General features: G+C 43.6%; 1 protein-coding gene across 2 annotated transcripts in view; it reads right to left on the bottom strand.

The window, feature by feature from the left end:
• The window catches only part of LOC101478535 (latent-transforming growth factor beta-binding protein 2), a 91,949-nt gene extending 76,382 nt beyond the window's left edge, over nucleotides 1-15,567 (bottom strand). For both annotated transcript variants that reach the window (XM_076877479.1, XM_076877480.1), the window contains exons 1-2: nucleotides 15,098-15,567; nucleotides 12,420-12,493 (exon numbers count right to left, since the gene is read on the bottom strand). In XM_076877479.1, the coding sequence (XP_076733594.1) occupies nucleotides 12,420-12,493; nucleotides 15,098-15,567 (544 nt within the window). The remainder of the gene's footprint in view (nucleotides 1-12,419; nucleotides 12,494-15,097) is intronic.
• Between the last annotated feature and the right edge of the window lie 50 nt (nucleotides 15,568-15,617).

Here is a 15,617-nt window from a genome sequence, read left to right as displayed (position 1 = left end):
GAATAGTGCTCCAGGCTTCATGACGGACATTTAAAGGTCTCCTTTCGGTGTTGGCTGCATTTTGTTTCATTGTCTGTCAAGACAATCGCACATTGATTCAGTAATGTTGAGGTCCAGGTTCTGGGAAGGCCAGTCCATGTTTTTCTATGCAGGCATACTTTTACAGTATTGGTACTGTGTTCGGGATCATCGTCAAGCTGAAAACTGAAGCTGTTGCCCATCAGAAGCTTTACCATGTTTTACCAATGGCTGGAGACATTCCCTTCCTTAAGAACAGCATTTTGACAGCCACCCTTCCACTGACACCATTTCTCAGGAGGCTTCTATGAACAGTCGATGGATCAGCTGAAGGACCAGGTCCTATATCAGGTTTTTGCTGGGGGGGGGGGTCTCTTTCTTAAGGAAATGACTTTCTGATATACTGTTCTTTTAGGCCTAATACTTCCTGTTTTGTCACTTGCCCAGTTTCCTCAGACTTTTTTAAGGACACACTGCACACTGTGCCAAGACATGCCAGTCTTTGCTCCCATTTCTTTAGTTGAAAAATGCCAAATTACCCTGAACAAGACTCAGTCCTGTCTATTGCATATGATGTATTAAACACAAACAAATATGCAATAACTGCTTATTAGCTTTCCAGAAGTGTATTTCATGGACTCCTTAGCAACTTGCCGTAAAGATGCTACCACAATGATTTGCATACTCTGCTACATGTGCTACAGAGAGCGCTCAGTGGAGGCAGGGCTGCTCAAACTTATGTGGTGATGTCAAAATTCGTTTTCGAATTGCTCCGCAAAGTTTTCATATTGACTGTACCACAGGATATTTATGTTGATACCATATATATATCAATATCAAGCAGCTCTAATACAGATAATAAGCTCTCAATCTCGGGATACGAATGTATGCAGTTGACGGCCCTCGAGGATTCATGGCATTATCCTCAAACACTAAATCGAGCCACTGGTCTGTAGTGGCTAAAGCAAACAGCGGCGCTCTGTCAACATGGCTATGGAATGCTATTGACACAGATGCTGGAGTGGACACTGACAAATCACAGGCAGGAACGCAGCCACAGCTCTTGGCAGTGAGGAGCGCTGGCAGTCAGATGGACCCCACTGGGTGCGAACGGCGCTCTACCTGCTGCACACTTCCTGTTATTGCAATACTGGTATGACTTTGGACATTTTATGTTTCCTTTTAGTCTTGAGCAAAAGCACAAGAGGAGCCCGAGGATGCTGTTTCTGATGACAGCAGATCAAACTGACAGGAGGAAACACGACAGCGCTGTGTAACAACTGTGGCGTCACACATTTACTTTCAAAGATAAGATATGAGTGCCAAATCTGCGTTTGTAGCTCTGTTTTTTGGTTTTCACATTAGAGCCCTTGAATAGTTCATTGAAAACCACTACATTATGCATCGTCAGGCTGTGGTATGATCAGAAATCCTAACAAATTGCGGCTTAAATATCAGACATTCACCGCTCTTTTCAGTTTCATGGTGGAGCACATTTTATTTAGACCACCTAATTCATTTCTTTTTAATTACTCTGAGGAAAATGTACACCCCATTTGATGAAGTGTACACATGAGAAGAAATGTGGTTGTAGATTTGTATGACTTGGTATGTGATCCGAATTTTCCATCATGGGATAAAACAGGGATTGTCTGAGCTCTACTTGGCAAGAATCAAAATACATCATCTAACTAAAGCACGAGCTGGCTGGATGCCACCGTCTTGTCCGGAGTCTGCTTAACCTCAAGTTTGTGGATGAAGCAGTGGATCAACTAGGCCACAGATTCCCGGGACATTATGCTGGAGGGACAAACTAGGTGTAATCAAACTGTATTCTTCAAATAGGCTTTTAGAAACAAAATGACCAAAGTGCACGGAGAGAAAAATAACCGATTCACGGCTGGCTTACGATGAGATATGTTCAATCGCGTGACCCGTTTTCAGCTGCGAGGCGCATAATTGACACCAGACAAACAAATGCTGCCTGTGCTCAGTGACTCTGGACCTGACATATGCCCCATACGAACCTCACATAGGCCGTGACGCCGTATACCGTGGGTATCTGTGTTGTCTCTGTGCCCTGCCTCTGGGCTGTTGAGCACATTGTCACAGTAATTGCTGCCGTCCAGATTTGTCTTGCACATCATTAAAACTAATTGCCTCGCATTCCATCCATTTCACAAATATGCGCAGCAATTATTACTTTGCGAGAGTAATAATAAAATGAGAATCCATTGGAAATAAAAGAGGAGAAATAGCAAACATTCCTGGCATTTGCCGCTTCAGCCTTAATTATGAGTGAGGCAGACGGGCCAAGTTTTTGGAGTTTGCGTCCACATCCAGTCATCTGAAAAGAGGGGGGCTGCTGGACGGGTATCGAAAGCTTTGATCGATGAGCGCAAACACGCTGATCCACACACATGAGAAATGAAGGAAAAAATCTTTAGTCTTTAATGTCCAAGTGGCATCTTCAAGGAAGTGCTTGACAGCTACGGTTAAAGCAAATCTCCATCCAAAATTCACTCATGCAGTGAAGAAACACTTTCCTTTAAATTGCTTCATTTGGGAAAGTTCTTGTTTGCATAATAACTCCTCACCAATATATAAGCAATGCCAGGGGTTTTACTGTTTATAGTTTCTTTATTGGGTTACAGTTACCTCATAACTTCAGGTTTGCATGTGCACGTAAGTCAGACAGATTCTTGTGCCTCTTCCTCTGGTCTCTCGTTTCCAGCTCAGCGCTCGTTTCCAGCACATTACAGTCCACCAGAGATTTGCCTTCCCTTCTCTCTGATTCAAAGTAACACAACCCATTAAATCTTCACAGTCCTTTCATTCTGCAAAGGGTGACCTGAAACCATATCTGACACAATACAAACTTGTAGAAAAATCTCCTCGCTTTACACAGGTCAGAAGAGCAAGCAAGAGGTAACCTGACATTTCTGAAAATAATATTAGTATTGAAAGCCTAATCACAATAATCTCAGGCAGGACCCGCTACAGGCTGAGAGCATTATGCACCATTATGAGATTTAGAGGCTGAAAGCTGCTCTGGAGATTAGAATTTAGTACAATGTGATAAAGGGCTCGACTACAAACCCTGAATCTCAGAGGCAGGAAGTTGGAAAATAAGAATGAAAGTGCAATTTGAGCAACTTGCTGCAAGTTTGCAATCTCCGTCCACATGCATGCGGATGCAATGTTTGCGAAGAGGCTCAAGATTCTGAAAGGCATTCAGAGCATCGCAGGCATGAGTAAAAATCTTGTGACTCAACATGTAGTGGGGTAAACCTCATGTGATGACAGCAGGAGGCTCTTTTTAGGAGTCACCACAGAACCTGACAGATCTCATGAAATAGGTCGAGTGTTCAGGATTGTGGGGGCCACGGCGAAGAGACAAGCTGAAAAAAATTCCGCTCATCTGGACTCCCTGTCCACGGAAGAAGTAAGAATTGGTCTATTGAGCAGTTAATACAATTGACCTTCAATGCTAACCATTTCAAGTGAGTGTTAATCTCTCCGCAACATGTGATTTCCACATGGCTGCTGGAGCGAGTGCCATCATTTCATGCATTCCCCGAATGCTAACTTTGCTGTCTATACCCAAACTGCTGTTACTGTAACTTTGCAAGCCTTCATTAAATGCTCATAAACACACATCTCTATTTTTATAATTAAAACCATAGGGGGAGTGCGCCTGACGCTGTGTGACTGATCCCATATTTTCTCTTTGTGGTGAAGCTTACAAGGGTAATATTTCACTAAATTAAGGTGCTTCTGTCATAGACGTGCAGTTACAGTCACAATGTGGGTTTTTTCTTTGCTTGTTTGTTCCAGTACAGTAGTTAAAAGCTTTTCTTTTCCAAAATCTCTGTGTGTGTGTGTGTGTGTGTGTGTGTGTGTGTGTGTGTGTGTGTGTGTGTGTGTGTGTGTGTGGAAGGGGGGGATTTGTTAACCTACATCTGACCCATAACAATGTATACATTACTTTTAGCCATGCTGCTGTGTGCCTCTGCCACGCCCCTCAATCTCCCACATTCAGCCCCTAATGGGTCACATGCTGGGCCAGTCTGTTGAGGATATCTGGATCGGGGGGGATTGCAGCTAGTAAAGCTGACTCTGTGAGACGTGGTGCTCTCCAAAAACCCACAAACCCCATCCTCGTGAGGGATCACAATCCCAACAACTTCCATATGGTCTTTAAGCAGGAGGGTGCTGTGATATATGGTTGGCTATGGGCTGTGGCCTCAGTGAGAGTGTGTGTGTGTGTCGGTGTGTGACTGAAGGAGAGCGGTGCTTGCTGTTAATGTTCATCTGTAAGTGTCACTCAAGCTCAGGCTTTCTTCTTGGGGTCGCTGAACGATCTACTTCAGCAGATGGACTTCTCGCAACACGATGTCACGAATAAAGTGTCGCGTGTTAATGAAGTAGCTTTGTGTGACTAATTGCGCTCTCCCTCTCGCCTCTCTATTTAATTCTTAGCAGCTTATCAACGATGATAAACAAAAGAGGCATTTTACAAGGAGATGTTTGGGTCCAGACACTGAGCAGTACATAGTTTTCACCACACTTTTGTCTGTGGTAGCAATTAGAAAAACATGTGGTGTAGGAGGCCAAAACAGGGCCCAATTGCAACCTACAATGAGAAGCACCAGCTGGACTGGAGAAAACAGCACTCCTGGTTTGGGAAGACAAACTGAGAGCGGGCTGTCCAGTGTCTATGTTAATGATGGGGTCTGGGACAGTGGGGTGTGTATTGATTACAGGATCTGTCTAACAGGCCATAACTCTCTACAGGACTGCCAAAGGAGTGTCATGCCCCAAAAGTGTAAACTGTGCAACCCCCACAAATCCACACATATGACACATGACGTCAACAGAAACACAAGCATCCTAAAAACCTCTTCCTGTTTTTGTAAAGCAGAGAATAGTGCTATGTTGGCCAGGATCTCGCTGGTATTAGGCCTGATGTCAGTTAAAATTCACTCCTTCAGAGTATTAATGAGTCTTCTTTTTTGAATTTGAATGACTAATCAGTGGGAATGCAGGATTTCTTTAGTGTCTTTGTCTTCATCATATTGGTTGGGAACTAAATTCTGGAAATCCCATAGAAGCTTCACATTTCCACATTTTCCTATCATCAGTAACTCTTCTGCTGCCATTAATAAATAAAATATTCTATAAAATATTCTCATTTTGCACATAATAGACAAACTAGGTCACCTACACATTACAGGAGCTCCTCAGACATGGAAAGCCATGCCGTGAAGCTCCCAGCACACAGTTTCTGTGCTGATGTTAATGCCTGAGGAGGTTTGGAACTGCTCATGAATCAGAGCCGCTGTGACTTTTACACACCGTGGCCCTCAGCACTTTGTGACCCCGCTCTGTAACTTTAGATAGTCTGCAACTTGAGTTGCTGTGAATGCTTCCACTTAACAATAACACCACTTACAATTGATTGTGGAAAATATGTAGGAGGGAATGTCATGAACTGACTTGTTGCAACGGTAGCATCCCACTACAGTGCCAGGCTTGAATTCAGAGAGCTCTTTAGAACGACCCCTTCTTTCACAAGCGTTTGTAAAGGCAGACTGCATGGCTAGGTGCTTGATTTTATTCAGGCACCTATTCAGTGAGATTGGAAACACCTGAATTCAAAGATTGAAAGGTGTGGCCCAGTACTTTTATCCATACAGTGTGTATGTGGCGTGTGTAGACAAGGGTGCAAATAACACTAATGTGCAAGTCCAGATTCTTCATTTCAGCATATGTCAAAAGATTTGACTTGATATGACTTGATATGTCTAAATATGTCAAAGTATTGGGAGTCACAGACTTTTAAAAAATAGAAAGTGATGCAACAAATATGCTGAAGCAAAGATGGCAGACCTGCATTTCGGGGAACTGCTTTGAAGGTCAGAAGACACGTGCATGTACTTGTTTCTTTGCCAGCTGCTTCCCACATGTTATAACAAAGATGAGCATTAAATGCATTTCACACATAAGATCAGGTTCAAAAATGAAGTGCTGTGATGAATAAATAGACAAAGAAGAAGGCATGGTCTTATACTTTTACGGTGAATGCAATTAATGAATTAATTTATAAAGAAAAGGCTTTGTAGGAAGGGATAACCATGAAATTTTAAACAGCAGGGTCGAGCCTTTACTGTACTGTCGGTGTTCCAGACAGGAAAGTTGTAATCCTGCTCAAGCTACCCAGGGGACATGATGGAATCAGAGAAAAATGTTGCTTGCTTTATTTTTTTGCTTTGAGAGGAAAGTTACCTTGTGGTGGCAAAGGTAAAAACTGAGGGAGAGCGATGTTTCTGCATGAGGAGTTACTTTAGAGCCAGGATGGTGCTCTGAAGAGCACAGCAGGCCAAAGAAAGCTGGAAGGGAATCAAAAAGAAACTCCTTTCTACCACCTTACACTCTGTCAATCAACAACAGCCTAAGAGACTGACAACAACTTTATTCCTCCATGTGAATGAAGCACCTTTCATCTGCCCTCTCTAAGAAACAACAGGGTTAAATCAGGAGCCATCTGTGGGGTCACGCTCTCACTGTTAGCCGTACTTGCAGCATGTTGCCATATGTATCACGTGCTTTTGTCAAAACACTGTGATGTATAGTGTGGTGAAATTAATTCTGCCGCTCAATCCAAAAGCGTATGCTTCGGGGAGCACTACGAGCCGGGGGTATAAAGAACGGTAGTTCCTGTCAGTGCTGCAGTTACCCTTTCCCCACTGTTTCCTGCCCTTAAGTATTCTATATTGTCCCATGCATTCACTCTGTGTGTGGCAAACCATGCCATTAATCTGATTAGTAAAACAGCCATCAACCTTCGAAGCCAGAACAACCCAGAACAACTTTAGTGCGCTCTTTTAAAGTAGATAGTAGTATTTATTTATTGTCATTGTCAAGAACAATGAAATTGCGTTTGGGGCTTCCATACAACCCAAAAAAAGAAGAAAATAATAAATACCCCTTAAAACCCAAGTGTACATATTTAACCCAGTGTGACTCCAATGCAATAAGACAATCCTTAGCAATAATGTTCGTAGAAATTCAGACAAAGACCTGAGAAACATGACAAAATACAACAATGCAACCCATTCAATATTATTGTACTGTGAGATATGATATCAGATATGATAGTTATCTATTTAAGAAAGAGGGGGGGGGGGGGGGGGCAGGAGGGGGAAGAGAATAAAGATATGATGCACCAATGCAGACCAGTTCATTGCTATTAAGAAGTTGGATATGGTTATTGTCCGTGAGAGGGGGGCAGAGAGTTCAGGAGCCTCACAGCCTGTGGATACAGGCTGTTGGCCAGTCTGGATGTTCTGGCCTGTATAGACCTGTACCTTCTCCCTGAGGGCAGCAGATGGAAAAGGTGGCGCGCAGGGTGATGTTGGTCCCGCAGGATACTGTGCACCCTCCTCAGACAGCGAGTGGGGAAGATATTACTGATCTCTGGCAGACTTGTTCCAATAATTCTGCCAGCTTCTTTCACCACCCGCTGGAGTGCTTGCTGATCGGCCTTGGTGCAGCTGGGGAACCACACTAGAAATCCATACGTCAGAACGCTGCTGATGGCACAGTTGTAGAAGTTCAACATCAGAGATCTGGGAATGTGTGCGCTCCGCAGTCTCCTCAGGTAGTAGAGGCGCTGTTGGGCCTTCCGTACAACTGAGGTGATATGGTTGCCCCAGGAAAGCCATCCTTTTCAGCACGCGGACTGAAATATTTCAACAGCAGTTGAATAAATTTCTATTTCTTTTTTAAAATAAAGAACATCTGTCTTCTCCCGTCTTCTCTGCTGCCATAATGAGGTGTACACTGTTCAATTTTAAGTGACATAAGTATTTGATGAAATTTTATAAAGATGTTCGTGTCCTTTTCCTTCAGTTTGGCTTTATGAGAAAATACCTCACCTATTTGTAGAATCCTCATCAGCTACAGCTGTGTTTTATGTTTTATGTTTAGCTCTAAATGAAATGCATATAATAATTGGTAATCATCGGCATAGTCACTCAACACATGAACTCAGAGAGTTCAGATTGGGACCGTGCTTTCTCATATGTAGCACACAAAAGAAGGTGGCCTTCCTTAGAAGTGTTCTCTCTGCTTGAAATACTCAGTTTTGTTGAGGAACAGGATGGAGCTCAGACTGAGCACACAGGATGTAACACATATGACGACCACTCGAATTCACAGGTCAGTTCTCACATGGTCATAAACGGACATCACACTGACTGCATGATCCTGGGCTAGGAAGCACTGAATGCCCTGTGGTACTGAGCTGCCCATTTGCATTGTAGCAAACAAGCTCAGGGCTGCAGTCGTCATGCTAACATTATCACTCTGTGCATATTAGCAGGACTGCTTTAGGTGCAGCCCGACAGAGCATCTGTGGCTGCTACTAAACAAACTACAGTAAACTGCTTCCATTTTGGCACAAAAAACCCCCGTGTGAGCAATCCGTAGTACCCTATCCACAAAATGATTTACTGCCAGCCACATGAGCGCAAAGATATGAGTGGAAAAAACACAGTAGTGTGATTTAAATCTACATTCCGGTTACAGGGGGCTTTAAAAGTTTGGGTTCTTTTTTTCAAAACGTGTTTTAAACCAAAACTTTAAAACAGTAATTTTACGCTGGTGTACAAGACGTCTAATTGAGGGTTACTGTATTTATTCTAAAACATGCCAGCAGTTCAAACTTCCCCTCTAATTCCATATCTAAGTATCTCACTGTTTTGTAAATAGTGGTTATTTAGAAGCCGGTGCAACAGATTTGTCGGTACTAAACAAACATGCTGCTTTCTCTCGTTTTTTATGGTTTACTACTTATTGATGTATTTAGTCGAGCTGATGGTTAAAACAACACTTTAAACTGATGGAAATTCTTATGTTTTAGTTAGAGTTTTGACCATGAACTATCTGCAGTTTTCCATCTGAGAGCTGCAGATAGTCACGAGGTTGTTGACAGCACCAGTAATGGAGCACACTGTCTTATAACTAAGGCAAGGCTGCTGCTTGGCTATTAGTAGTGAAGCTACAATATGGGCTCCTTCTGCTCCTTTTTTCTGTGCAACTGCACTTTTGATGAACAGATGTGAATCATCACACTGAGGAACTAAGTCTTAAGTGCTGACCCAGAAACAAGATTCCCCATTTAACTCACCAGGAGCTTCGATTCTACTTACGAGTAAACAGATGGAAATATAGCCAAGCTTGCACCTGGCCTCACTTTACCAGCCAAACGCAACACACACACACACACACACATCTTTGGTTATAAGCCACCATAAATAAAATTAATATTCTTTAGGTAAAACTGTGGTAATAAAAGCCTATAAGCTTTCATCTGTAATAAAGGCAGTTAACTTCACCAGAAGGCGAACAAGCATGACACAGCAGAGGAAATGCAATGTTCCTCTCAATGATTCAAAGCCTAACAGTCAGAACTCGCTGGCTATTTTTGGCACATGGAATTTGCTTTAATACATAAACAAGTCTGCTAACCATCAATCCTGAACTTGAAAACAGAGATAGTCAGCACCAAACCTTCCAGGATGTGGGCAGGACCGAGGATTTAGTGAACCAGATGACGATCTCTAATCAGACGCACGACCGAGACTGAGACGTCAACCTTTTAATAAACACGGCTCTTAAACGTAAAAATAGGCGCACTCCCGGGACGACCTGTGATCCAGTTCCTGTCACGTTTTCTCTGACCTCAACGCAACTGAACAAGGAGGTATTGTGAGGAAAGCGTGATTCTAGACACTCAATGCAGCCTCGCGGGTGAAGCCCTCAGCCGCCACTTTGTATTAGACAATAGTTCAATCCCTTCAGTGAAAATTTCCTAGACACAACTCAGCCACGTTATGTTTTTACTTCTTGCTCCCGCCCGGCACGTTTGTTCCTTTTCTTTCCCCCACTGTGAACATGTTTTCTCAGGTTGCCCTCTCCCAGTAAAGCAGGCTGGATGTCGGGCAAAGACGAAGTATAGATATCCTGAGCTTGTTTTCCTCCACGGAGGTCTTCTACATGGGGGCTTCCAGTCCGCGCTCCAGTCTGGGGCCTTTATGTTGGCACCTTGCCGGCTGTGGCGCTTCACTCAGCTGATGATAGCATAGCCTCCAGTCAGACCTGGGTCAGGGCCAAGCCGTAAGAGGGTCCAGATGGTCAGACAGTCCCCTGGCCTGCTCAGATCCTCCGCCTTGTTTAACATAGGGGCGCTAGGCTGAACCTGTTATTATCTGGCAGATTAAAAGTATTTACTCTTTTAATTTAGGTAACTCCAGCTCCACATTAAATGTAATTTACGCCTTGGTAAGTGTGCCTTTAACTCTGCATTGAGGGAGGGGGGGAAAAATGGAGGGAAGCTTTGTGTTGAGCACGAGGGAGGCAGATCTAATAAGAAGACCGCTGGAGCCAATCAGCTCGCTGAAATGTGCGTGAAACGGGGTTGCGTGTGTGAGGGGGAGATAATTAGCAGAAACAAAACAGAGAAAACAGTAAACAAGTCAAAGAAAAAACCATGGCCAGTTTTACTGGATGTCACTTAACAGTGTGGGTTTTACTGCGCTTGTAAAATTTAAAGATAACTTTTACTAAAAAAAAGGTTTTTCATTCCAACCTGTTATTTTTGCCTACAGCACAACATGCAAGAACCAAATGTGGAATGAGTTGCAGCAATCTTACTTTAGGATCATCTGAAATAGCATGTCTAAAAAATGGATTTTCTCCCAGAGATTAGGGCTGCCACGATTAGTCGACTAGTCACGATTACGTCGACTATCAAAATCGTCGACGACTGATTTAATAGTCGACGCGTCGTTTGAAGCTTTGTAAGATCACAAAAGACGCAGGAATAAGTAGCAGGATTTAAGAGTGTAATAACGGACTGAAACAGAAGATGGCAGCATTGCATGTACAAGGATGTCAGCTACCGTTAAACCCCGAAGAAGAAGAAGAAGCAGCTGTGTCCCAGAATTCATAGCGCGGCCCAGCGCAGTTTCCAACAATGGCGGCAGCTGGTTAGTTTTAATGTTACTCTTATTATTCTTTCTGGGTCACAAAATAAACGTTTAACATATTTTCAGGCGAGAATGTAGCTGTGTAAACCTCAAATATCTGCTCAGTTTATCAGGACACCGCATATTTTCAAAAGCGCTCCGACGTTTTCGGAGACGTCTGTTACCCACTAGCTCGTTAGCGAGCCGGGGGCTAGGCTCACTAGCGCCGTGAGAACACCGGACTCCCAGCAAATCGTTTTCAAACCCACCGCCGTCTTTCGCTACTCAGGTTAAATATATATGAGTCACTTAGATAACTTAAAATGTTGTTGTTTGGCTTTTTTTTAGTATTTTATTTGTTCCTGAGTAAATCGGTTTGGCTGAGATTAAAGTTATAGTTTTTACACAGCTGAATAAACGTCAAGCAGACAGCTGATTATCAGAAGTGTGAGATGCTCCAGAATATACTCCGGTGTCCTGTTATATTTTAGATAGCAAGGAGTTTATTAAACTTCACCGAAACAATCCGCAAATTTCATTAAAATTTAATAAACTATCATCTTGTCTTTATTTTTAGTTAGCACAGACCTTAAACACTTAAAGCTGTAAGCTAATGATAGTTATATAAGAGCAGATGCTGCTGGTGCAATAAGCTGTAGTTTTGCGTCCAATGGATGATGATCTGATTAGTCGACTAATCGCAAAAATAATCGGTGACTAGTCGACTATCAAAATAATCGTTTGTGGCAGCCCTACCAGAGATAGTCCATATGCAAGCTAAAGAAAGAAACAGCAACACTGACCTGGGCTGAAAAGCGCTTTTTCAGCCCAGGTCAGTGTTACATTTTAAAGATATGGCTCTGCATTCATTCACAGCCTGTGTCTTCTGTTCCACTTTTAATTATCTGGTTATTCAATACTGCTGCGGTCGAATAAAAAGAAGCAGCAGTTCCACCCATAATTAAGGACTGCTGTCACAAAGACAGCCAAGTGCTAAGTGTCGGTAATTTCCAAGCGAGGGTCTTACATGAAAAGAAAAAGGCAAACACTGCATGATGAACATGACCATGGGGGCAATAACACTCAGGGAAAACTTTCATAGGGCAATTCCGCTTGACAGGATAGTCATTAGTAGCCATTTACTATGTTATTTTTCAGTCTGAGGGCCTTAGATTGTAAAGCCTCTCTGTCTGCAAAGTTTACTAGCAGAGGAAGTTCTCTTCTATATAATGCATGGCAGTGTGCTTGTGTGCCGCTTCACCAATTTGTGTGTCCTCGGTTGCCAAACTGAGCAGCCAAATCAAAGGATATCCAAGCAAGGTACGTTTATTTAAAGTTTACACAGGGTACTGAGTTAACGACACTTACGTTTTATGCAGCGGTTGGTTCCTGGTGCCAAAGCCCAACCAGAGCAGCACTGCTGACCTCCACAGACATTCGGCCTGAATATAAGATCACAAAAGACGAGAAAAACAGGGTGAAATAAAAGTTCTGTTTCTCAGGTGTTAATCCACAAGGCAATAACTGTGAGTAGGGTGAACCTCCTCGCATGACAAACTGATCTGATTGCAAAGGCTGTTAAGGGTTTCAAATCCTTCTGATGTGGCTAGGCTATTGATAGGAACAACTTGGAGATTACGCTATAATTGCATTTTATTTAATAATGAAAAAAAAATTCAGGGCAAGTCACGAAACTTTATCTGCGTGTGGACCCACAAGTCTCTCGTGCTGTTATGCGAGAGTCCAGGGTGAAGACAAATACAGAGTTATCTGAGCCCTGGAAGGATTAAGCGAGGCAAACGGGACACGAAAAAACACCCTGCATCTTCTATAAATCATAGAGCAAATGAGAGATGACAAGTTTTAAACAGCTATATCTGGATTCTTTTACTCGTTAATCCTAACTGGTAGTCCAGGCCAATTTTTGCGGCGAGATAGATGAAAAGGCACCAGACCGCAAGAGCAACTCTGGGGCAACAGTCAACACGCTGGCATGGCTCTGTGCCCCATCATCTTTTCACAAGATATTACAGTAAGTGGATGTCTGACTCATGGTGATTTGAGAAGATAACGGGGATTGACTCATTGACCTCAGTTGGATCGCGCTCAGTGGATGCTCTGAGTGTTACTGAGGCGTCACAGGGATAAAATGCAGTTATTTGGACCCTCTGGCAAGATTAGTTTTGTCATAAATCAAACACATCAGGTCAGGCTCGTGCCAAAGACATCAGTCATCACGTTCAAATTCCATCAAGGGATTTATGCATGTAATGGAGACCTTCATACAACATATTAGTAGCATGCCCTAGGCTAAAATATAGGTAGATAACACCTTGTTCGCACCTTGTTATATTTTTATTTAAACCTTAACATTAGGAGGCATAGAATTATTTCACCGCTGAGCTATCTGGATCAATCACCTATCTGACAGGTGCAGCGAAAACAGAAAGAGGAGTCACACTGAGTCAAGTTTAATGTAAAGGAGAGCTAAGTGAGCCCAGCTCTGCCAGTGCTGCGGGGTACGGTAAATGAGCGAGTGGGAATTCCAAAGAGGAAATGTGTCATGCGAACACTTTCTCTAACAAGCAGCAGATGATTCATCTGAACTAATAAGTGTTAAAATCACCACGCAGACTACTAAAAGGTAATGTTCCCGCAGATTTACGCAACGCCCACCTTTATGTTGCTCGAAAACTCAAAGAACCCCATTCATTCAACGCTGGAATATGTGTTTTTGGCAACATCAAGTAAGGCATTCGCCCTATCCTGCAATAAAGCATGTTGGATCTAATCCTGTGCCGAGCGATTTTCTTTGCACGCTGCTTTAAACAGACAGCACCTCGATGTCTGAGTGATGGATTGGTCCGAATGTGCTGGTTTTTTCAGGTTTAATGGTTCAGACCAAAACAACATAACACATCTGCTACGCAGAGAGAAAGGTACATGTGAGCGCTGACATCATCATATCCTGTCTGTGAAGCCTCGTGAGTTTAGTGGGGCATGCTACTTCTCAAGGTCCTGCTCACCAAAGGCATTACAGTAGAGTCAGTAGCAAGTAGGTAGCTGGGGTAGCAGGCTGTAAGTGCATATCATATGCAGGCCCATCTATTTCTTCTAAACAATCCTCCATAACTTGGACATATCAATAATAGACCTGTTATGCCACACAGAAGAAATGCTTTTTATATATTTTCTGTGACAGCAGTCCAAGATGAGCCGTTCAAATCTCCCTCTGATTATTATGTAAACATTCACCCTCCAGTGTGTATCAAGCTTTGTCCCAGTGGAACAAACAGGAGTGGATGCAGGAGGCTTCATTTAACAAAAAGAAAAGAGGTCTAATATGGAAACAGCCCGTTGTCCTGTTTAGAGTTTAACAGAGACCCAACAGGAGATTTGCAGGCTGGAGCGAGTGCCACTGGAGAAACAGGTGTTTCTGATCACCGAGCAAATTTTTTAAATGCTCACCAGCCAACGCTTTGGTGGAGCCACTACAATACATGGCCACAGGCAAAAGCCTAAAACTGGAGCACTCGCACTGAAGCAGGCTGCAGCCACTCTCCTCCTGCAATTTGAATATACTGTGTGTAGTAATGGGAGGAAATGGTGATAATGCAATGTTAAATAGTTCAAACACAGTTCACCCATATGCATCACATTTGCTGTTCATTACTGCCCCCACATCAGCCCAGTAATCAACGGTGTTTGACCTCAGCTATTATTTCATGTTCTGCCATGACCTTGATAACAAAACCCATACGTTATTATAATTCATATTTAGTTGGCTTAAAGCTGTCACCTACTGGTTGACAAATTAATGCAGTATACGGAGTGCTTTGGGGGAATGTGCTGATTTACCTTACAGGAAGAAAGATTACGCTAAAGGGGCCACCATCACTTTGCAGTAAATCACATGGACTAACCGCTACAGCTAAATAGGTCACACGTTCCTCCTAAAGTAGCCCACTGCTGCTCACCCAGAGTTTGATAAAGCAAAGTAAAACTTTTAGACTGCTGACAGTGGGGAACTTGGCCGTCACTCTTACCCGATAAGTCGCTTAGTGCTGGCAGAGCTGTGCCTGCTGCTCTGCCTGCGGTTCACTCTGTTTCGCTGCTGCTGGCTGGTAGGGTGTCTGGCGGTGCGCCGCGCACCATCCCTCGGCGCAGAGACAAGATCTTCCCCGGAGGTGGCAGCAGCATGGACCGGTCTTTCTTTGGATATGTGCTTGCGATTCTCCTGAGATGATGTCCCCCTGGGCAGGCGGACCAGAGTCCTCGACTGACTGGTCCCAGGTGAAGAGTCACTGGATGTTCTCGAGGACGAACCGTCCCGCGGTCCCCTCGGCGAGTGACCTCGACTGATCCCCCGGGACTGCAGCTGGTCCCAGACCGCCCGGCCTGCCCCCGCACCCTCTTTCCTCCCACCTGCCGCGTCCCTTTGACCGTCACCAACTCGCACGAGCACAACAGTCAAAATCATTAAAAGAGCAAATCCTGCACGGTCCATTTTGGGCATGCAAAATTTTTTGAAACTACCGCGTAAAAGGACACACGCGTTACCGTTTC

The sequence above is a fragment of the Maylandia zebra genome, linkage group LG19 (genome assembly GCF_041146795.1).
Source record: "Maylandia zebra isolate NMK-2024a linkage group LG19, Mzebra_GT3a, whole genome shotgun sequence".
In the NCBI taxonomy this organism is placed as follows: domain Eukaryota; kingdom Metazoa; phylum Chordata; class Actinopteri; order Cichliformes; family Cichlidae; genus Maylandia; species Maylandia zebra.
The sequence above is the reverse complement of the archived record's forward strand: the minus strand, read 5'-3'. Positions and strand labels throughout refer to the sequence as shown.